The sequence below is a fragment of the Apteryx mantelli genome, chromosome 2 (genome assembly GCF_036417845.1).
Source record: "Apteryx mantelli isolate bAptMan1 chromosome 2, bAptMan1.hap1, whole genome shotgun sequence".
NCBI classification, from domain to species: Eukaryota; Metazoa; Chordata; class Aves; order Apterygiformes; family Apterygidae; genus Apteryx; species Apteryx mantelli.
The window spans coordinates 131605860-131629870 of record NC_089979.1 but is presented as its reverse complement, the minus strand read 5'-3'; the positions used below and the strand labels follow the sequence as shown (position 1 = coordinate 131629870).

The 24011-nt window shown below is 38.6% G+C and overlaps 1 protein-coding gene across 1 annotated transcript in view; it reads right to left on the bottom strand.

Annotated features, from left to right (window-relative positions):
* HIBADH (3-hydroxyisobutyrate dehydrogenase) overlaps nucleotides 1–19412 on the bottom strand; it is a 97950-nt gene extending 78538 nt beyond the window's left edge. The window contains exons 1-4 of the mRNA XM_067291570.1: nucleotides 19267–19412; nucleotides 10683–10843; nucleotides 4571–4680; nucleotides 2305–2426 (exon numbers count right to left, since the gene is read on the bottom strand). Of these exons, the coding sequence (XP_067147671.1) occupies nucleotides 2305–2426; nucleotides 4571–4680; nucleotides 10683–10843; nucleotides 19267–19348 (475 nt within the window). The 5' untranslated portion in view covers nucleotides 19349–19412. The remainder of the gene's footprint in view (nucleotides 1–2304; nucleotides 2427–4570; nucleotides 4681–10682; nucleotides 10844–19266) is intronic.
* Between the last annotated feature and the right edge of the window lie 4599 nt (nucleotides 19413–24011).

The window sequence follows — 24011 nt, the reverse complement described above, 5'->3', positions numbered from 1 at the left end:
AACCAGCTCTCTTGAATGCCCCTTCCTTCTAGGGCCCTCACCCATGGGATTCCTCCAAGTAGGTCCCTGAAGAGGCCAAAGTTTGCTCTCCTGAAGTCCAGGGTTGCAATCCTACTTGGTGCCCTGCTGCCTCCTCGCAGGATCCTGAACTCCACCATCTCATGGTCACTGCAGCCAAGGCAGCCCCCAACCTTCACATCTTCCACCAGTCCTTCTTTGTTTGTTAGTGGCCAATAATGCAACCAGAACATACAAAAATATCCCAAAGACATGATGTGTTAGGTCTTAAAAGGTATAAAAAACAAAACAAACATTAAAGTTCTATCTTTTATTCTCCTACCATACTTCATTTCTCAACATATCAATCAACTGCCCACTTTAGGCATGACTTGTACAGAGTGTTACTTGGTATTCACAAACATATTATCTACTAGCAAGCTAAATATCAATTCTTCCCTCCTCCTTCAGAGTATCACTCAATCTGTAACTGACATTAAACACCAATTAATTTGTATTCAGATGAACCACTAAACACCAAAACAGCCATTTGTATTCAGACTAGTCAACTGAATGTTATCATATTAATCCAGTCTCAGCATTATAACTTTCTCTGGAAACAAAACCCAAATAACGGCTAGTTGTTTTGAAATCTTATTTTTTTTTCTTTCTTTGTAGTTAAAGCATAGCTGGCCTTTAAGCAAAAATTTCTGGGCAAAAATAAATTACAGAATTTTCAAAAGATAACTAATCCCCTCAGGCAAACAACTTATTTGGGGGAACAGAGTTTGAAGAGAACCACATAAAAGATGTCAGCATTGCCCAAATGATAAGTGGAAGGCCATGCTATGTTTAGAAAAAGATCGGATATATACTCCACCCACAACATATTTTTTTCTGTGTTTTTAATTCCCAGGCTAACAAGTTATCTAACTTTACAAAACAAGAACTAGTATTTTGGCTGGGAAGCAAGATCCTGTCTTCCCCATGACATCATTCAATATCCTCTGGGTTTTCCTACTTGCTGTTCACATCAGAACTTGAATGAAAATTTTGGCTTCTTATGTGTTGCCAAATCTTGCCTTAGTTTTCAGTTGAAAATTAAAAAGATGATTAATTTTACTCCTTACCTACGCTTACCTTACTGATCTGAAATTCAGGCTGCGCTCTTCCTAGCTTGTACATCATGCCTTTGATAAACTCCCTAAGGCCAAATCCTACCCTTTTGTTTGCATCTTTATTCTCTTAAGGTATAGCTATCCAAATTAACTCAAGAAGACAGAAAAAATAAAGAAGGCTCACTCACAACAGCACTTAAATTATTTTTTAAAGTGGACTGTAAAATAACCCAAGATTTTCCTACACAAAATGGGTTTTCCTTACCTTCCAATTCTAGGAGTTTTAGACAAGAATTCAACAATAACAATCAGCTATGGTTTTGTTTTCAAAACCTTAATTTTATGCTTCTGCTCTCTTCCATCCACAAAATTAGAGACTTGCCTGCTCTAAATTCTTTCTTATGAGAGATGCAATACTCAGAGATCAGTAGTTAGTAGTCTCCGACATCAAGAACAAATAACAGCTGAAAAATGTGTGTGTGATATAAAACCAGCGGAAAGCTTCTTACCTAACTAGCCATTTCTTGACAACGTACTGCTTTCTTCCTCTCTTCCTTCTCTCTTTCTTAACTAACTAAAAAGCAGCAGAACTGATTAACAGCAATCCAAATTCTCAAGCTAGTCTTTCCCTAACAGGAAGAGATATATGGAGACTGAAGAGATGGCTTTCTGAAAGAAGTTAAATTAAAAGGACGATTGTATCATGCCATGTTAAATCTCAATTTCTCCAGGACTGACATAAAAGCATATTCCTAAAGCCTAAAAATATTCCTAAAATAACAAGTAGCTTCTTAAATAACACCAGCCTTCCTCAGCTGCTCCCAAAAGAGCATGTAAATCAGCTGCAGGAGAGAATCAAAAATACACAGCACTGAAAGATGAGGCTTATCAGTTTGAGCCGCTTTCTTTTCTACTGCTACAGCACTGCTTTCAACCAAGAGATTACAAGCAATATTGTTCCTTGATTCTTAGAAAGCATCAAGCTCTTCATACAGAGATAAACATATGTCCATGTCACAAACGAAACAGACAGCCTTTTTTTCTTTTATATGTAATGGAGCAAAGAAAAAATAATATATATATGGCGAAGGAAAGCAAGTTGTACCAACAAGGGTACAAACTGGTGGCTAGAATCACTAACAAAGAGACAACCTGTTCAATATGAGGGAAACTGTTAATGAAGACTTACCTCCAGAAACTGGAGCATCCATGAATACAGCTCCCATTTTTTCAACTGCTTTAGCTAATTCTTTTGAAACTGCAGGGTCAATAGTACTGGAATCTATTAACAATGAGCCTTTCTTCACTTTCCTAAAACAAAGATTAATTATTATTAAGTATTTGTAGCATAAAACATCTGCAGCTATAACCATGGCAATGGCTTTCCTCAGCATGATAACAACGCAGATATTTTTTGGTACACTAATAAACACAAAGTTTGAAACCCTACCGAGCAAGATCTGCTGAGTACATATACTCCAATTATTCCTCTTGAAATTCATGATACAGCACTGTTTTGAATGATTCAAAATGCAATCAAACCTGAACAACAACAAAAAAGGGATGTTCTTCCTGCAGGAGCATCTGACTGCTTTTCATATCCTTTGTTCCCCTCAGTGTTTTCCACACCCAGGAGCTCAAAAGATTAACTGGCTGTATTATAAGAGTAAGTACTGCCAATCAGTCTTCAAAGCACTGCCATCCTGGATACAACTTTCCCACAGCTGTTTGCCCAGCTTTGTGGGACTGATCCAGTTAGCCTTCTTCCCTGAAGAGTCTAAGCTACAGATATTTAGATCAGCTCAGTCCTGCTTTGTGAGGAACAAAACTAAGGACAGTAATGGAAGAAGTCAATTAGTATTTCCTACACTGAAAGGAGAACAGAACATCCCTCTCCTCTGTCATTTTCTAATCACTGCACCTTAATAACACCCACAATACATTACTAATAGAGCTCTCAACAGTTTTATACAATCTACTATACTTTGTTCTTCTCTATGTAGAGTAATATTTACTCCTTTACTTTATAAAGCAGGATAGCAATAATATCCTACATGATCCTCAAATGTATTGAGTAGCTGTAGACATTCTGCTAGGAGCAACACATCAGTAATTGAAGAGCTTTTCAAATACTACTTATTAATCTGGCAAGCCCAGAAACTCTGTGCATTTCCACTATTAGAATTTTGCAAATAATGGATTTTAAGCTCAGTGGAAATCCCTCTACAAAAGTTAAACACTGTTTCAAATTAAAGAAACTCTTTAGGTATTTTCTTGCATAACAAACAGGGAAGAAAATACCAAAGTGAAAAAGTTTTTCTCCTCAAACCTCAAGATTAAAACCTACTTAAATTAGAGAAAAAAGCAAAACGGATTTTTTAGACAAATTGTTTTTACAAATATTTTTTCCCTATCAAATCAATCAGATATAAAAATGTTAATCTGAAGCTAATCATCTCCAAAGCAAAATAATTCATGGTTTGGAGAATGGGTAGGGAATGGCTACCCTTTCAGGTATTCAAGAAGCATTATCATAAAACATACAACAGACCAGATCTTTAACCAGCTCTACAAATCAGTACTTCAGTTCAAGATCCATTCTAAAGACCTGAAACCTGGCTCGAAATCTCAAGACATTTAGAACATATTACTATTGAAGATACCTCTGTGTATTTTTCAATAAGACAAACTGAGAAGCTGAATAAATCACCAACTATACACAAAAAAAGAAAAGCCTATTATCTCTAATAAAGCAAGGGGTCAGCTGTGATGTTGATCTTCATTCTTAAGTATGAATAGATGTAGACAGGACTTCTGTGTACTCAATAGGAGAATTTGGCTTCAAGTTAAATAAAACATTAGATACATTAATGGTTCTGACTTTTCAAAAATCCTTACAATTCACTTTTACTTACAAGCCTTAAAATCCCTTTATCAACAGTAAGGTGTCTGCCAAGACAAGAGACGATAAGAGTAGAAATCAATAAAGCCTTGTCAGCTATTCTGTGTTACTGTACTTCAATACTATAAGACTCAATGGCATCTGTTCAGAACATTTACTTATAGGATTTCAAATCAAAGAAAAAAGCGTTTGAACAAATAATTATTGCCAGCAAATATTCTAGTTATACTTGTCTGTTTCTAAAACATCTATATACATTATAGTAAAAGAAATATGTAGCTAAGAAGTTAGATAATAGTAAGTTATCTCAAATTCACATAAGTTATTAGTCTACTGAAAATAAAATAGGACCTTAGCCAAGACAATTCAAAATCAATCGCAGTTTAAGAGAACTCTTGTAATTAGAAATAACAATAGTGAGAGAACAGGAGAGCATCAAGTTAAATGCACCAAGGCACAGCAATAGAGTTAAAGCAACAGTGATCATTTGATAACCAATGCAATATAGCTTTGGGTATGAGTGGGAATTCTCCAGAGTAGAGCACATTCTTACTTTAAAATTCCATTTGCTCCTGTGTAAACTTCTATTGCATTGGGGCTGGAAGGCAGCATGGTGATAATTCTGTCTGCTCTTTCTGCTACATCTGCTGGAGAATCCGTTACCTTTTAAAGAAAAAAAGAAAATTTTATGTAAGCTTATGCTTCTTGAAAAAGTTAGAGAAGAAAAACATATTTGTTGAATTTGTTATCATCACTTGCAAGCCATCAGTCACAATTAAGCTAGGTGAAAAAAACAGAACACAAGACAAACTCTGCCCTCCTAATGGAAAAGTTCATTTATTGAAGTCAGTAACTGAAAAAAAAACAAAAAAATGAAAAGGACATCCTGTCATGGATGTTCCTCCAGAACGTTCATCAATGGGCATGCAAGCATCAACTCATTCACGAATCTTCAATTTACTCCAGGCCATGGCTCTGCACAAAACAGCCCTCCACAACGTTTCTGAGGAGGGACAACACTAATAAATCAGTCCTCCTGGACACCTGCCCCCAAGTCCTGCTACGCACAGCACAAGAAAGGCTCCTTTTACAAGGAAAATTTAAGGCTACCCGCAGTATGTATCTTCATATACAACTGAGTGTTATTACCGGGAATAGATTAGCAGTCATGTACACACATTCTGGCTGTCTGTGAGCAAGGCTGCCAAATTCCAAGGCTTTTTGCAGAGTGGGAAACAGGTATGGATAAAGCTTTTTGAATATAAAACCATTCCAGCCAAACTTAAAATTTAATAAAATATGGCAACTGATAGACATTAAAAGCCATGAAGTGACAAAAGAGTTGTCCTGGCAAAATCTGTGTTGTCACCTTATCACACGTCATCTACAAATAAAGTCAGATTTTGTGACAGACTGAATTCAGGGTTTTTTTGAACAAGTAAAATGAGGCCACCAATGATATAATTAGAAATTAGGCATTCACTACAGCTGTCTTATCAAGCCCAGATAAGCTTGTTCCAAAAAATACATATTTTCTAGATTCTATCAAGAACAAATACTTAATTATTTCTTTCAATGTTATTTTCTGGGCTTAATAAATCAACAAAATTAATAAAGGAAAAAAGAAAAAATTGGAGGGCAATAATAAGATCATTCAAATTAAAATATTTCTGCAAAAAAAAAGATCAGATATAATTTACACTTTTTAAACTGCTACCAGTACAACCACACCTGTATAATTAGGAACTGCAGCTCATGAAGCAAACCTGCAACATATCTGATACCTAATGACTCAAGAACTCAGTTTCAGTAAGACTACTGCTAACAAGACATACACAAACTAAAAGATTAAGTCACTTGAAAATGTCTGGATTTAAAAAAGAAGAAAGAAAGAGCTATACTGAATAAGTACCTTTCTCCCTAGTCTAAAAGTTTAGCAGTTTTACAAATAAATCCAGTATAACTTATGCTTATTTTCATAATATTACTCTTTTATTTAGTTAAAAACTTTTTCCTACCACAAATGAAAAGAAATAACATTTGGGACTGAGCTGTAAAATAAAATTTGTCTAAAACCCCTATATCCAACTTTTCTAAACTCCAAAATGGGCGCTTGCTATTTGAAAGCCTCTTTTCCTGATCACAACTCTCTCTCCTGTTTTTTTTCAGCTTATATACAGCCTTGGAACAGAGGGAGACTGAGCAAAAAAAGACAAAAAAAAAAAAAGACGTAACATACCTCTGAACCTCACCTTAAAAAATAGTCAGATAAACTAACTGATATTTCTCACAATATTATAGCTGGCATTTTTAAAATAGAAAATTACCAGTTCAAGCATCCTTTACCAGAAATGTCTAAACAAGTTTCAAAATATATTGTTAATTATTTCTTGTCAAATAAACATACCTTACTTTAAAGATATCTTACCTTTGCCAGCGTATTCTCGGGGCCCGGCCGTATAGTATTTAAGATATATCCATTACAAGTGAAATACTAACAACTTTAAAGCAGTGGGTTTTTGACTTCAGTGACAAAACTCAGAAATTCACCCATATGGCATTGGCAAATGTAGCAGCAATATTTTTGTCTTAGTCTTAAATAATTCATTTATTTTTAAAAAAGCATTATTAATACATTAATAGCTTAGGGAAAAGAGCAACAAAACCCAGAGACTATAGCTTATTCTTTTCTTTTCAGCCCACAGGGATCAAACCTTGCTTATTTCATCCATTCAAGGAGTTCCGCTGAAAGGAATTAGGTTCCAAGCAGAAATAAGAAGAGCAGAAAGTAGATTTTGTTGGTAGTATTTTACAATTATTGTTGCTGAATCTATTAATAATAAAGAGTACCATTAATATTATAATGATTTATTCTGCTAGCTCTATTACATGCCTTAGGTTTTTAAACTTCAAAGAACATCTTAAGCAAAAATTTTTACATACTTATTAGTCAGTGTGAAAGAATTTGAATTTCCACAATGCATGGTGTGGAAATTAATTAGGGCTAAAGAAACTGCAGTTTAACAGCTACCTGAAAATGCGGTTCCCTTTTATAAGTAGACAAATCAACCAATCAATGACCTTATTTCATCATTCCTTATCTACTTAAAACTACAGGCATTTGTTATCATTTTTCGGTTATTTTTGATATTAAAAGGCACTTCTTATGTAAATATATTCTTTTTACATACAATATATTTCTAAGTTCTCAGCATCAAAAAGAGCATTTAGAAGACATGCTAAATAATCTCTTGAAGGACTTCTGAGATCTAGCATGATAAAGTCTTGATTTTACAATAACCATGGGAAGACTGTTAATATCCACTGAACAAGTCTCTTACATGAATTAAAAAAAAAAAAAAAAAGAGGAGAAGAAATTGGCATAGATGGGACTTAGAACATGTAGTTTTTGTTTTGAAAGAAAAGCTTAATACTGCATAACACATCTGGTATAATGCACAGTTATAAAAGGAAACATATCCAAGTCCAAACTAAAACAAAAGTTAGGCAGAATAAATGAAGCAATTATAAGCAGAAAAGCTTGTATACCTGATTAGTTAATTTCATGACTGACTTCCCTGGAGAGTGGAGAGCCTAGCTCTTCATACAGGAGTATGACACCTATGTCTTTAGTTCTGAGTATCTCTGGTTCAGTTCAGTCCCAAAGTGTATTATTAAAGGAGTAGAGAGGAAGCACGTAATTGGAACCTGGATTTACAAACATCTTCTTATGTGAAAATATTATCTCCAGTATTCTCAAAGGTTTGCAAGTTACCAGCTGAAGATTTCTGTGGCTCATTTTTATCCTTCAACCAGAAGTTGAAAAACTTAAAAACCATGGCAGCCTCACATTTTTACTTGGCTGTGTGGATAGGACATAGCCGTTTTATTGTTGTCTTACAGATTTAAACAATGCCTAAAGCAACACAGATGTACAGAAGACATAGTACAGTAATGATCTGTACAGAAATGCATTCATTCCATCCATGTCTTTCAAAATAATAACATTCTTTTTAAATGAAGAAAATGAGATTAAAAAAGTACGCAGACTGTGTCAGTATTTCCACAACCATATAAAGGAAAACCTTTTTTCTATGTTGAAGTAGGTAGTATATTAAAGCAGGAAATGTTATTCTTGTCTCTTTGATACTGTAACAAATATGATTAATAATCCCAGAGGAAATCTACCTAGCTGGTTCAATAAGTAGCATATGAAAATTTTTTTTATTTGGAACTTCCTGTGTCAGAAATAAACAATTTGAAAGCTATTAAGAAGCATTAAGCATTTAAAGTCATTAAGAACGCGTATGCAACTTTAAAAAACACACCCAAATACCAGCAAATGACAGCAAATTACTAACATGGATCATACTGGGTTAGAGTAGCAGCCCACCAAGTTCAGCATCTGTTCTGATACTAGCCAGTTCGAGGAAACTTTTGTAACATCCCAAAATGCTTCCATAATTTTTTCTTTATATTTACTACAAGTTAGTTAATAGTTCTGCTTGCCTGAAATCCCATTCTCACTGAACACACCAGTAGAAAGCTCAATTTTTTACGCTGCTTTGCACATCAGATGACTTCAGTAACGCTCAAACTTCCACGTTGTCAAAGATACGTACACTTAAGCATAGTAACTGGGTGACACACCCACAGTCCACTGTGCAAGAAAGAGAATAACTATGAAGGAGGGGAAGAAAACAGTAGAGAAAGTGGGCAGAGGCAGGCTACTTGCTCACAGCACCTTTCAGTATTCTTGTCAGTAACCTTGCAACCTTCTCCCACTTTCACCCCAACTGATTCCATATGGTCTTGCTCAGCCAGTTTTACCCTGTTCACCAGCAGCAGGAAGGTGGTTGCCTCCTGACATATGCTACTCTTCATTACTTCAGGGGCAAATGGAGTCACAGAATATGCAGACCTACAATCAAACATCTCTCATCCTCCATGTACCCTTGCAGTAGCGCTAGCTTTAAACAATGGATACTTGACATTTGCCGTCTCCTGGGGGGCATCTGTTCACCCTTGCAACACTGATGGTTTTTACCCTACAAGTCAGACCAAAGGAAAAGCAGCCCTTGGAGCCCAACGTTGCTTCTACAGCAGTTTCTACAAGGTCCCCTGGACCCACAAGTTTCCAAGTCCTGCAAAAACTGCTGGGGTAGGATTTACACCTATAGATCAAGAAAAGAAAGTTATGTTCAAATATTTACTTTAAGTGTGTTTTATTTGTATTTAAGCCTGCTCGTGTATTCTCTTAGTGATTTACGGTCTTAAAACAGGCTTTTGGCTTTATTTTTAAAAGTGTTAGAGTTTGCTTTTAATATCATGTTAAGTCTAGAAGTGGATGCCAAAGATTCTGTTACTAAGGCAATAATAAGTTATCCAAATCATCAGCCACAGCAAAGGAATCCCACTGCAGAAATGGAATTAAAAATACAATCAATTGTTCAAAACAGACTTCTATTCTATTTGCCTAACCTCTTACTCAAGAGAGATCTGTTCCATGCCTGAGGGTCTTAGCTGTTTTAACAAAATAAATACAATAGCCAGGAAAGCAAGCTGTAAAGCTTACTTTTCCACTTATTAAGGCTAAAAATCTGTGATTAGTCAAGGGGAGCTTCAATAAATTATCAACAAGTGCACACTATCTTTTTTTTTTTCCAGAAATCTCAATATCATCTCCTCACTCAGTACAGTTGCCATTAGCTCCAATAGCTTCGACTTTGAAGGCATACAGTTCTATCTCTAGCTAGCTACAATTTCCTGGCCACTGCTGGATAAATTCCTTCTATCTTCTACACTGTCACAGCAGAATATTATCTTTGCATATTCTTTTGTTTCAGTGTCTTACGTACCTATGCATCCATAAGTAATGGCAACTGTCTAAATTTCTATAGCTTTAAAGTATGTCAAAACCATACGAATAAGTTTCAGACACTAAGAAAAGACAGTCACAACCATGTGAGGAACTGAATGGGTTTCTGGGTCTATTAACCAGTCAACAAAAGCAGTAGCACTGACTGGAATGGGGCCAAGATTTCACAAGGTATATATATGGCAGGAAGGTAAACCTCCTTAATGTGATCAATTTCCTTCCCTCCCTTTTCCTTTTCATTCCTTCCTCTTCTCTCACCATAACCTTCCTCGCCTCCAAGAGAATAGCCACTTAAATAATTGGATTTTTCCTCTGCCCCTGAGGACTGCACCTTGAAGCAGTGGGAAAGCTCGAATGTCCCTATAACCCTCAGAGCTATGCCAGCAGGAATTTTTAACTAGGGTCACCCAGCCTAAAAAGGTCAAAGTAGGAACCAGATGAAAAGCAGCCCACTAGCCCTCTAGACCTGGGGGAGGAGGAAGCAGGAGAAAGAAGGAGGTGAAAGAACAGGCTGTCAATCTAGTCTCATAAAAAGGGGAAAAAAAAAAAAACAGCTACAGAAGTCCAGCAAGGTAGCAATTCTGGTTAATAGCATGACAAAGACTTAGGGTGGAACCATGTCTATGCTCCAACACCCCATAGATTCAGAGTGCATTCACTAAGTTGTTGTTAGCTTTGAATGTACTCTTCACCAAGAAAAAAAAATAGCCTACTTTAAAAAAATCACATGCAAGAACCATTCAATACATACAGTTATTGTTAAAATAAAGAAAGTTTATTACTATACCTGAGCACCCAAGTCTTGAAATTCTTTGCAAGCTTCTGGGAACACATCATATGCAATAACTGGATATCCATGTTTTACCAGGTTTTTTGCCATTGGATTTCCCATGTTACCCAGGCCAATGAATCCGACTGGGGTTTTGGAAGCCATTGTCCTAGAACACACTGATTTCAAAACAATAAATATCAATATATTTTTATTTTAGAGAAATGCATAACAATGATGCAATAAAAGCTAGCACGTATCCGTTTGCACTGATTTAGACAACTTAAATATTTAAGCTTAAAAAGTGCATAAATGTGAATCCTATTCCACGTATTTTAAACCATAAATTATAGCTTACGTTGCACCACAAATACCATCTCAGAATGATTTTCCTATCTAGCAAAGAAAATGATTTTAACTAGGAAAATTTGGGTGTTTCAAAGAGCATAGTAATAATCAAACTTGAGCAACGTCCCTGAAAGCTAAGGTCTTAGGTTCAATCACAGATGAAATCAAATACTGGCTTAAAAAATGCAGACTTGCCTCTGTTTTGTTATGTGTCTCAACACTAAACTGGATGAGAAACTCAAGTTTTATATATATTTTATAGACTGCCTATTTGCAGCAATAGCTAACTTTGGCTAGAGTCCTGGGATATAACACCTGTTCTCTAGAAATGGACTGAGGCTGCCAATTTATTTCATGCAGCCCCTCACAGATAATAGCTGGACTCTTCTGACCCTGCAGTCAGTATACCACTAACCTAAAGGTGAAAGTCTCCATAATGCCATTGCCAATCCTTTAAGCCATGTAATCACTTGCACTACAATTTAAAAGCAAGCCCTTAAAACTGGAACAAATCACACTATGATGAAGTTTTTATCAGAGTAACTGCTGTACTCTATTTGCTGTACTACCATGACAGAACTATATACCACAATCTACAATTTATAGACAACAGTACAATTTCAGTCAGATACTTTTTATCAGTAGTTGGGTAATATCAAATGCTAAGTAGTAAGTAGTGTTGTAGATATTCACGTAATGTAATCACTGTCTCATCACTCTGAACAGCCCTAATCTAACATCAGCACAAATTTGGCAGTTCCTAGATTTCTTTGCCAATTATGTAAGATAATTTTACCTTTATGGCAAAGGAAAAAGTGACTCAGAATAAACACTAAGACACGTGGCAACCGAGCAGCCAGAAACAAGGATAAGTAATAGTAAACCACCATAACTCAGAAGTACACTTACATAAAAAGTGCATAACCTGGATCTAGATTCGGAGAGGTCTCAATGCTTAGCAAAGAATCCTCTCTAGGCCAATAACACTTGATTAATCATTTTAAAGTCTTTCCGACTTTAAGCTCCTTCTTAGCCAGCAATGGTCATGCTCTTTCATCTGTAGCACTATTTTGGAAGTGCCACATTCAATAAATCACGTTTGTTGAGAGAACTTTGGTCTGAGACAGTTTCCACAGCCTCCCACAGCAATTACATAGCTAGAGAAGTAGCACGATTTAAAAGAAAACTGCACTGGCAAAATACTTAGTGCAAACTGAGATAAGTCATAAAAAGAGCACATTGCTTTTTTAAGAAGTGCTACATGTCAAATATAGGAAACAAATAAATGAGCTTAAAACACCATCATCAGCCATAATCACCATCTTGAAGTCTTTTCTTCTCATAGTTTCTATGAGTCAGTCTTCCCCAGTACATTTACATTAATCTCAAACTGTTCCTTTTGTTAGCCAGAAACTTCCAGCTTCCTGCAGAGGTTCAAATCCCGGTCTTCAGTGTCTTTCTTTATTCCTTAAAAACAGTGGAGCTTATTTATCTTGACTTCAGTGAAGCTTTTAAAACAGCCTCCTCTAGTATCCTGGCAGCCAAAGGAGGACGTATGCACTGGATAGGTAGACTACATGATGGAAAAAATATCGGCTGCACTGTAGGGCTTAAACAAGTGGTCAATGGTTCAAAGACTAGCAACAGCCGGTTATGAATGGTGTTCCTCATATGTCGGTACTGGGGCTGCTATTGTTTAAATCTTCATCAATGACTTTGATGATGGAACATCTGCACCCTCAGCAAATTCATGGGTAACATCAAACTGGGGGGAGTGGCTGGCAAACTGGAGGGCAGGGCTGCCATTCAAAAAGACAACAAGCTGGAGGAATGGGTCACTAGGATTCTCAAGAGTTCAACAAAGACAAATACAATGTCCCACACTTGGGACAGAAGACTCCTATGTATCATCACAGGCTAGGGACTGTCTACAGAGGTTGCAGCTCTGCAGAAAAGGATCCTGCAGATCCTGACAAGTTGAACATGAAGTAGTGCATCCTTGCAGCAAAAGGCTAATGGCATACAGGGCTACATTAGCAAGAGCATAGCCAAGAAATCAAAGAAATTGGTGACTGCCCTCTACACAACACTCATGAGGCCAGCTCTGGAACTGTGGACAACTCTCTGTTCCCTAGTACACAAAAAAAATGGACAAACTGGAGAGAGTCCGGCAGATGTCCATTAAGATGGTTGAGAGGTTGAAGCATGACATATGAGGAGAGGTGAAGGAGATGGGGTTTGTTTAGCCTGGAGAAGCAAAGGCTAAGGTGGGGATCTAACTGCAGTCTTCCACTACCTATGCAGAAGGGGAGTTACAGAGCAAGTGGAGCCAGACCCTTCACAGAGGTGCACAATAACAGGACAAGAGGCAAGCTGCAGGCAGGGAAATTCTGATTGGAAAGAAGGAAAGAATCCCTCATGAGGACAGTGGCTCTGCACTGGAACAGGCTGCACAGAGAAGTGATGGAATCTCCATCCTTGAAGCAACCTTGGAGCACCCTGAGCAACGTCATCTAACTTTGATGTTAGCCTTGCTTCAACCAGGAGTTCGGATAGATGATCGCTGGATGTCCCTTCCAAACCTCAATTTTTCTTTCTTTCTATGAATACCAAGTAACTTCATCAGAAATCTGGCTACCACTTCTAGGCTCCTCCTTGCAGACTCTTTACTTCTACCCTGATCTCTTCTTTTCTCATACTACCTCATGGACATCTAACCATCATCTCAAACTAAACATCAAGAAATCTCTTAATCATCTTCAGAGAACCTTCTCCATACCTTTTTCTACATCAGCACTGATATCAGTAGTGATGTCTGACCCTAGAAGACCATGATCCCACTAATTCCTTCTTCATCATATCTGAGACACAGCCTTTCTCTCTCCACCATCCACAAAGATCTCAGCTATTTCAAAACCTGCTCACCAGCCATGACTTAACAGATGTAATTTTGCCTTGATCTTTACAGAAATTTGGGGAATTGAGAAGGATATTTTGCTAATGCTACTCTGTGTCATTACCTCTCTGCTCCATCCTGACTTGCCTATCTCCACCATGTCACGTAACACTACTTCGCTTTGCTTTGATGACTCCTAATGGTTGTCTACCATCATGTCTTACTATTAAGCTATCAAAATCCACCGGTAATTGGACCACAATGAGAGAACATATTGCAAACAAGCACTTCTATTATTTCTCTAAGGCTCTTCACTATGTAAATACCCATGAAACTAACTCATTCTTCTACTATGAGACCTTCTTTAAAAATCTTTATTTTGCAATATCCACAAAAGGCTTAGCAATAGTTAGGCTGGCACAAGAGGCAAGATGCTGATCAGTATTATTAGTTTCATGTCACTGCATTCTATTATTTCCCCTTTTGTCTGTCTCTGTCGGTTGTTTATCGTTTTAAAAGTTTGAGTCAGGGACCATCTTCTGTTCTGTGCTAATTAAAACATATTCAGATGCACAGGAAACAGGACTTTTTAGAGCAACAATCCAATTTCTGACTTCCCAAAAGTTGGGGTTAATTTCTAGAGTAGCAGCCCAATGTTAAATTAGCCACATTAAAATGATACAATTTGATTAACAGCTTTGAAAACCATTCAGATCCCCAGGTACTCAAATACAGGAGAATCGTTTAAAAGGACTGATGAAATTACCTCACAGACATACCTAATAGAGCTGATTTCAATTAAAGCTGAATCAACTATATTTAAAATCCTGGCATATTTTTCAATGACTATTAAGACTGGCAGCTTGCCAAACAGAAGTTGTTTAGAAGACATGATTTTTCAGATTTTCATATTAGACAAAACTCCACAGGTGCTATCATGGAAAGTGATATCCAGCTTGGACATCTCATAACTGTTTACAGTTCCAGATACATGACATAAGCTCAGTTTTGAAACAGGTGTATAATTCAAACACCTGCGGATTCATATTCTGCAAACTCACATACACATATGCTTAACTAATCCCATCAACTGTGTAAGCATTTGCAGAAACTGTTCCTGTGGTACTAAGTCCATTTTACTTTAACCATAAAATCTAGAGTATCTTGCACAAGTAACACACAATTTTCAGTATTTTCTTGAGGGAATGTGTGCTCACAGACTCCCTCTGTGCCCTGTGTCTATGAAGACTCCATTGATGATGAGGATCTATTTATGAATAGAGCTTCAAGAAATCATTCTACAACAGAAGTATTTGATGTAGCCTACAATTTCACAAAAATTTTCCCTTAAAAATACATATTTTTAAAAGAATCAATGAGTTCATGAATCACTGAATGCCTTTTCCTCACCAAAACATATCCATTAAGATAGCAAATTCATAAATGCATAATTTAATCCTGTCCTTAGAATACCTGGCCTATCAATGACCTAAAACTTTAGTCTTGTCAAGCTATTGTGTAAGGATGCTGAGAAGTAATTTTCTTTTTAACATAAACTATGACAGTTAATAGTTTAGGAGATCATTTCAGATGCTTACATTTCATTTTATATTATATCCTAAACTAACAATGCTTACAGTTTTAACAAAGGGTTTCAGCTCCAGTGAAGCCTTGAATTCACTGCAAACACTAGACTGCAGAACTATAACATGTACTGCAGAATATATCTTTTCGTATTCAAAGAGAAATGAACTAATAGCTTGATAATATCACAGTCAGTAGAACTGGAAAAGGTCCAATATGCTTGTACTCTTAGGGAAAGCACAGTCTAACTGGCCAAGAACAGGACTGAGAATTCAGTAACTCTCAAATCGTAATCTCAACTATAATACTTACTTTTTGACTTAATTAAAGATATTTTGAATTATGTTCACCAAAAGTGCTTGGTTCCTTACGTTAGAATCCATAGCTGTTTTCTACAGTCAAGTGGCATCAGTGTATTTGACATAAGGGATAAGAACCCACATATTCTTGTCCCATGTGAGAGCCCTAATCAGAGTGGCTGCAAGTCATCTTGTTCTCTCTGGATCAGTGAATCTTGAGCTCTCTTCCATCTAGTACCAGAGATTTAACAGGAGTGTGGGAAGATGCCTATAGTGAGAAGAAGCTCAGCCACTGAACTTGCTGCTTTTGCTCAGAGCTTTATGATAAGTTACAGTTGCATATGGAGTGTTTTCTCAAGGAGAGGGAGACATGATGACAGTTCAGTATGTGCCAGTAATGAGGGCTTTTGCTGCTGATCTAGCATGTATCTGAAGTTCTGGTGCAGGTACAACAGAAGACACGATCCTTTTTCTCCTTCTGGCTTTGAAAGAAAGCATCTACTTTCTATGGAAGCTCAGAAAGCATCTATTGAACTAGATTCTGGAGGGAACTAGATGGAGAAACAGAGGTTAGAGATGCCAGCTGTCAGGTCTTCCTGCTCCTAGAAGCTTTTGCCAATGGAATCTAAATTGCCCATGGTCACAGGCATGTAAAGGTTATGCAATGATTTTGTGCACTGCACTCTGCCAAAGTAAAGGGCTAATTTAAGGTGATTCCAAGACTAAATTTGGCCATTCTACATCAGAAATGTCCCACTTGATTCTCCTTGCCTCTGTAAAGGTCTGCTGATGAAAAACAGACATGCTATCTCTTAAGGGACAGAGTCTTCTTATTCCATTTTTCTTACCTGTAATATACCTCATTAAATGTTTGCTAATGCACTAAAGACAAAAACATGTAGTAAATACTTTTCCTCTAGAACAAACATAAAGTGTACACTCAATCCCTTAATTAAGGGACTGGACTTAATAGAGTGCTGCACTTAGAGCTGCAGGTCTTCCATCATAATCTTTGTTTAGTAATTAATGCTTCTTTGCATCAGAGCATGAAATCATTCAAACGCAGTAGTGCACCAACAGAAGTATAATTGAAAGGGTCACCATTATGCATACAGAACTATTTGTGAAGACAGTCACACATGGCTCTCTAGCAGGCTACCGTCTTCTTTGACAAATAGCTCCCTCAACTGACAAATCTTCATTCACCAGAAAATCTTCCCTTCTCAGACATCATACCTTATCAACCTACCTCCACCCCCACTAGCAGTCCCCAGGAAGGATATCTTCACACCCATGAGAAATGTGTTTTAAAGAAGGTCATACACACCCTCCCTGTGAAGCACCTTTGCCAGCAATTCAGCTGCAGATCACAAGATAAGATGGTCTCTGCCAACTGTTCAGTTTGCTCACACATAAACATACACATCTAAGATGTGTCCTTAAAAATCTCCCCTTAGCTATTTTCCTCCTAAGAGATTTAACAGCCTCTGGTATAAATATATAAAAAAATCAATCCATCATGGTTTGCCAACTGCAAATAATAACTGAGCAAGCAACTAAGTGCTTCATTTGAATAACATTCAATAAGTGAACTATGAAAGACCACTAACAGAGTTGTCATGTCGGGCAGCTCTGTCAGAGCTGTCAGCTCTGTCAGAGCTGTCAGAGTTTCTTCACTAGTACAGTGTTTCATTCAGAATGATGGACAATGAAATCACTATACAAAAGACAAATTTTAGACTACTCAAAATTAAAGGAAATGATGGCAAGCCTAATAAATACATTAGAGATGGGAAAACCTTGACATATGATCAAGCAGTATAGCCCTTAGCAGGTAGAAAGTCTTAATGCATAGACCCTCATCCCATAAACACTTCTCAGAGTCAACTGAACTTTCAGAACAGTCACTACTAAGTCAGAGCTTCATCACTGGGTGAAATTCTGTTCTACGTGTGCCTGTGAGAATCACACTTTCTCCTTATAGTCACAGTTTCTCACTCAGGTCTTTAGGCAAAGAAAAACCATGTACTTTTCAACTTTCAGGGCAAGTGTAGTGTTTTGCTTTGCTTTTCGCACCTGTCTTCACCACCAAGAAACTGAATCCCCTCCATCTTTTCTACATTAAACACAATCACCTGAATATTGATCAAAACAGCAGATTTCAAAGTTCTTACAGAAATATCTGAGGACTAGATGCACAAAAAGTTCAAAATACATTGAAAGCTACTGCTAGTCAAACTGTGGTATCACAAAAGTTACTAAATACACAAACAGGTCCCTTTTATTTAACTTTACTAGCATGTGACCAAGTATACCCATTGCACCTGAACTATTAGAACAAAACCAGAGCTGCAACTACGTAAACCATTTCATGCATTAATGGAAGAGAAATAGTCAGGCAAAAATACCACTGAAAACTAGTTTCAAAATAAAGTGTCAACCACATTTTATTGATCTGTTTAAAGGGGAATTAGAAATTTTCAACCAGCTTACTTAGAAATGATTAATTAAGTAATTCCTGAACCCCATTGTCAAGTATCATTTTAGAATCACTAACCATTTAAAATAATATATTTCTTCCACTTTGCTACATGAAAAATCTTCACCTATTCGTTTGTTGGGAGTCTAACTATACAGTGACACACATGAGTAACAGATGGTTATCAAAAATGGCATTCAAAAGACTACTGAAAATATATTTCCAGTTATCTACTTCAGCACGTGAGATAGTTTCAAACAGTAGTGTAATTTTCAAGACCTAGAAAAGGGAAAAGGGTTGGGTTCCAGTTCTGTAAATACATTATTCTTACACTTTGCATTGACAGGACATTTAAATGCTTCCGTTCCTTCCACTGCACATGACTTAAGCATATGTGTGAATTACGCAAACGAATTAAGCCTGAGGAAACAGGAATTCTAACAGGAGAAAGTGCTGCTTCAGTTTAAGGAAAATAATCAGATACCATCATTAAGAAAGCTGAAGGGACCAAATCTAGATCACAGGCATGGTTAACATATTCTTAGTTCTATATAAACACTTGTGGGCTCTTTTAATTTCCACGCGAACTATTGTAAATGAGTGAAAATATTTATTACGCTAAACCGGCGTGAATCCACATAACTGTTGATATGAGCCTCACACAATCTGGCACCGCGTCATTGGTAATCCCGCCGTACGACGAAGCGCTTCCATTAGCGGTCCGAAAAGCCGCCGCCACTTTCGCCCGAGGCGTTACAGGGCGGGGGGAGCTCGGGGGCCCGTCGCGCGCGCGCGGCCGGCCGTTACGCCGGGCCTGTCACGTGTGGAGGCCCGCGGCCACACAGCCGGAGGGCAGCGGCGCTCCGCGGCCGAGCGCCGAAGAAGGCGCGGCCCGCCCACCCCCTGCACCGACGGCACGGCGCTCCGCTGCTCCAGGCAGCGCGGCCCAGAGGGCAGGGGGCCGCGCGCGAGCCGAGGGGAGAGGCCGCTCCTTACCCGTCGCCGCGCGGGCGGCACGCACCCGCCTGTGCCAGCGCCACCAGCCCGCGCGCCCCCCGAGCACCACAGCCGCGGCCATGCTGCGCCCCCGCGCCGAGTGACCTCCGGCCAACCGCCGCCCTCCCAGCCCGCAACCGCCGCTCGCCAGCGCCCGCGCGCCGAGAGCGGCGGCTGCGGCAGCCAATCGCAGCCGCGCCCTGGCGGCCGCCAGCCAATGAGAGCGGGCGTGCTCCTCCCCGTGACCCGCCGGCCCCGCCTGCTCCCCCTGACGGACGGCGCCGGCGGCGCTCCGCGCGGCCGGTTCCAGGAGCGCGGGGCGGGGCGGGGGCAGGGCAGGCGCTGGGGTGCCTTATTGGGGCAGGCGGCGCTGGGGCTGGGGGCACCCCGGGGGGGCGGCGCGACGGCTAGCGAAGGCCTCCTGCGGGCACAGCTCGCTTGCTGGCGTGGCGGGTTTTGCCCGTCGGGGTTGTGCGGTAGCCGGGCCGCAGGGGCTGCCCGGGCCCCGCAGGCCTCGCGCGGCCCCGGCCTTGCTCGAGGCGGGCTTCTCGGAGGGTGTGCGGTGTCAGTGGCGCTCCCGGGCTGGAGGGAGCCGCCTCGTGCTGGGTTCGCATAGGCAGCGTGCAGACAAGCGCTGGAGCTTGTGCCTGGGTTCGTGGTGCTGCAGTGCAGAGCACGGTTCCCTGGGGGTCTGACAGAGGGGCTGTTAGCATGAATTTGTTTGAACTGCAGGCTGCTGAGAGCTTGTGTTGCTCGTCCACAGCATACTGAAGACGGGGCTCAGAGATGTGGCTGGCAGTCTGGGAAGAGCTTCCAGCTGGGGCACAAGGGAGCAGGCCGGTGGCAGGCAGGACATGGCCCCTTCAGAGTAAGGTTTCACTTCAAGCCCCTGCAACCACTGCTTTTCTCTCTCTTGAGCAAAAGAGCTATTTTCTTGAGAGCAAAAGTTGCCTTAGTGTGTTGAGGGGCTGCTGTAAAGGAATGGTGGCTACACCCTGTATCATTAGCTTACTCTTACTAGGTAAAAACTCTTTTGTAGCTGTTATGTAGTATTATTTACACACTTCTTGGAAAATGTAATTGTCAGGAATAGATCTCAGGTTCCACTGAGTCAGCTTCTATTTGCTCACTCTTAAGTGAACACAGAAAGAATGTGCCCAATCTATATGCTTGACTTTTCTATCTGTACCATAATATACTTTTGTATATTCATCTCTGCGAAGCAATGGATGGCACACAGTTAAATTAACCCACCAAACAGCCCAACACGAAGGAATTTTGTGGGCAGTGAACAAGGTTATATAATAGCTGTAATTTGGCATGTGGGAGTGCTACCACTCAAGAGGCTGAACTCATATCTTCACCCTGTTGCTTCTTTCTCTCGGTGCCCTTCAGCTGAGCATTGGGACAGTATGACTTGAGAAAATAAGATCCCTGCAGCCAAGGCAATAAGAAGAGACGCACAAAACCAGAAACTCTTTGCTAGCACATTGCAAAACATTTGAAGCTGCAGAGACTTGTATATACTGATATTTTCATAAGCTCATTTGTCTCTTCCACTGTGCCATTTGAAGACACTTAAGTGAATGAGGCTACTGAGCTGTTTGCTTTTCTCCTCAGTGGTGACAGGATTGACAACCATCTCAAGCACAAGCTTTGCTGGGATGAGAAGAGGTGTGATTCCCAATCAATGCAGCTAGGCTGACAGAAATCTGTAGTGAGCCAAATGAGGCCTTTGGAGGTAATTAAAACCTGAATTTTACACATAATCACATACATCTTTAACTCTGCTTGAAAGCGTGATTTTTCCTCCCAGCCTGATTCTTTACCGCTTTACATTTTCACAGAGTCATTTACCCTTTTGCAACTGGCTGTAGACTGTTATTAAATCTGAGTTACACCAATGATTAATTTGGTGTTCATTGTGCAAGAATGGATAGGTGGAACAAATGAGCAGAATCTAATGCAGTGTTGTGGTTCAGATTTTTAACTCCCATTAACAGTTGCAGCTTTGCCTGTATAGCTACATCCTTTTCTAGACCTATACCCTGTCTAAGAGCATTTACTAGGTATAGGTATAGGCTAGGTATAAAGCATTCCTTGTTTAAAACCTATGTGAGAATTCCACTTTATACCAGCATAATAAAAGTACACTACCATCACTTCCAAACAAAGCAAGAGAAACTGGCAAAAGGAGAATCCTGTCTAACAGAAATGATAAAAGTATTGTAGACATAGCCTAAGAATACTTTGCCAGTACACCTGGCATAAATAAACTCTATTGTTACAGATGTGTCCACTGTTATATTACTCTACTTTTTATACAGCTTTTGTACAGAGCATGCTGACATGCTCTGTACAAAATACAGGCAAATGTATGACAAATCTATGACAGACAAAATACTTGAGACTAGATTAAATACACTGTCTGCTCATACACTGAACATTGATACAACTGATACTAGTAGTTTAGTACTTCTAAGGTAGGCAGTATGAGAAGGAAGCAGTTGCAGGACTGCTATATTGCCGAACATTTGCAGGAGAAGGGAGAAAAGCAAATTAAAAGTGGCTTTATTTGCCAAAATGCCCTCTAGTGATATTTGAACTTTTAGCAGGCTTATAGTAAAGTTAGCTCATTTTGTTAAAAATAATTTTGCCTTTCATAAAAGTTTATCTCACTATAAATTATGCCTTCCTGGTTAATTTTATTTTGTATATGTTTCTCATTTCTTTGCCAACCTAATCACATTCTTTCCACACAAAATGAAAAAAAAACTTATTAACTTCAAAATACTTTTGTTTTAAGTAAATAGCTATGAAAGCATTTACTTATATTAAACTGCAGGATTAAAATGTTCTGGTTTATTCAACAGAGTGGCAGTATCTCCTTTCTCACACCTAGTAAGATAGTGTTTCATAAAAATTTCTATGTGATGATTTCTGAAATTGTTAACTAGTTAAAATGCAAATATATAAATAAATCATTATTTGTATAGCTGGGTTCTACAAATTAAAAAATATTTTTTCCTTGTGTTAAAAATACTTTATTTGGGTGCATAAAACCCCAACTTTTTAAGTAGAATGCTTTAAAGTCATGTGAGTAAAGTCTGTCTATAAAAATAAATTCACTAGATATTTCAAAATATCTTGACGTGCCAAAAAAGCTTTCCAGAAATCAGTGATTACACTGCAAACATGTCACAAAGGGGAACTGTTAACAAGTGCAACTTTGCCAGTAGTAGGAAGATTGCCAACATTTAATTGACTTTAAAGTTTTGTTCTATCAATGGTGTATTGTATCGTAAAAGCAATAATACCAACCTTATGATTTAGGCATGAAATGGGATCTCAAAATATCTTACCGATCGTGGCAGGAAGCAGCTATTTTCTTCAGGAAAAGTTGCTAGCCTACTTGTTGCTGTAGTGTAAGGAGTTCATTTTGTACAATATAGCAAAAAGAAAAGCATAAAAATGACTTATGAGAATACCAAGTAATAAGCATATAAGTGGCATGTACCTGTTTTCATCAGTAGCTCTTACAGTGCTTTATCAAAAGAGAGTACAGATGTCATCGTAAGAAATAATCTCCTGGCTTCCAACACAACTTAGTCATTTTTGATCCCCAAACCTAGGCAGGTATATCCTGGAGGTTGCCCTCCCACCTCCTATCAGTTCAGTCAGTCGAACTGCTTTTTTACAGCTTTCTGTACTGGATCTGTGAAATAAGCAGGATTTAAAAAAATCCCCACTGCCTTTGCCCCAGCTGCTAATCCCCATCTCTGCATTACAATTTACTGCCCTCTCAGGTATGCCAATATAGCTATTGTTAACTCATTCCTCTCAGTCATCCATTTTACAATCTGCCCCAACAAATGCATGCACTGGGCCTGGGTAGGAACTGAGCAGGCCAGCTTGAAATCAGTGAGTGAAACAGAAAGCTCTTAAATCAGTTCCTGAAACACTGGATACTGGTAATATAGAATCAAATTCTGGGTCATAGAAAGATTAAGAAGGTTCCCAGTGTCATACATCAGGTCAGTGACAGAAAAGACAGAAAAAAAATGCAACTATGCAACTTTCTTGACTATCATTACCATGTAACCATATCATACTACCATTATTGCCATTGTTCATTAAGCCATATTGCCTTGCTATCGTTAATCAATAGCTACCATATCATCTTGCTTTGTAGACTGCTGCTGTCTGATTTCTACAGGAACCTGAGAAATGTACGGAAGATACAGTACCTTTTTACAATATAGTACTGTATCCCCTGCTGTAATCTTACAGTTTATTAGATCATCAGAAACTTTTTAGATTATTATATAGTACCTCATGAGTCCTTAGTGACTTTGTACATCAAGAACTTTGTCTTTAAGTGACTGAAATTTATTTTCTTATGCTGTAAGAAATGTGTAGACCTTATGTGTGGTCTGTAACACTTTTGACATTGTAACATGGATGCTAAGGCATAAGAAATGTCAGAGCTCTCACAAAACAGAAAGCAGCTGCTATTGATGGAAATTACCTACCTGTTGGTACATTGTGCCTGCTAAATTCCAAGTCATGTAAAATAACATAAAATAAAGAAGGGTGCTTTCTTTATTCTTGATGTTGAAAATATGGCCATCTAAGTCTGCTTTAAGATGTGATATAGAAAGACAAAACATAAAGAATAAAAAATAAATACAAATACAGAACAGTTATACTATATTATTGTCAATTTGCATTTTCTTAGATTTAAG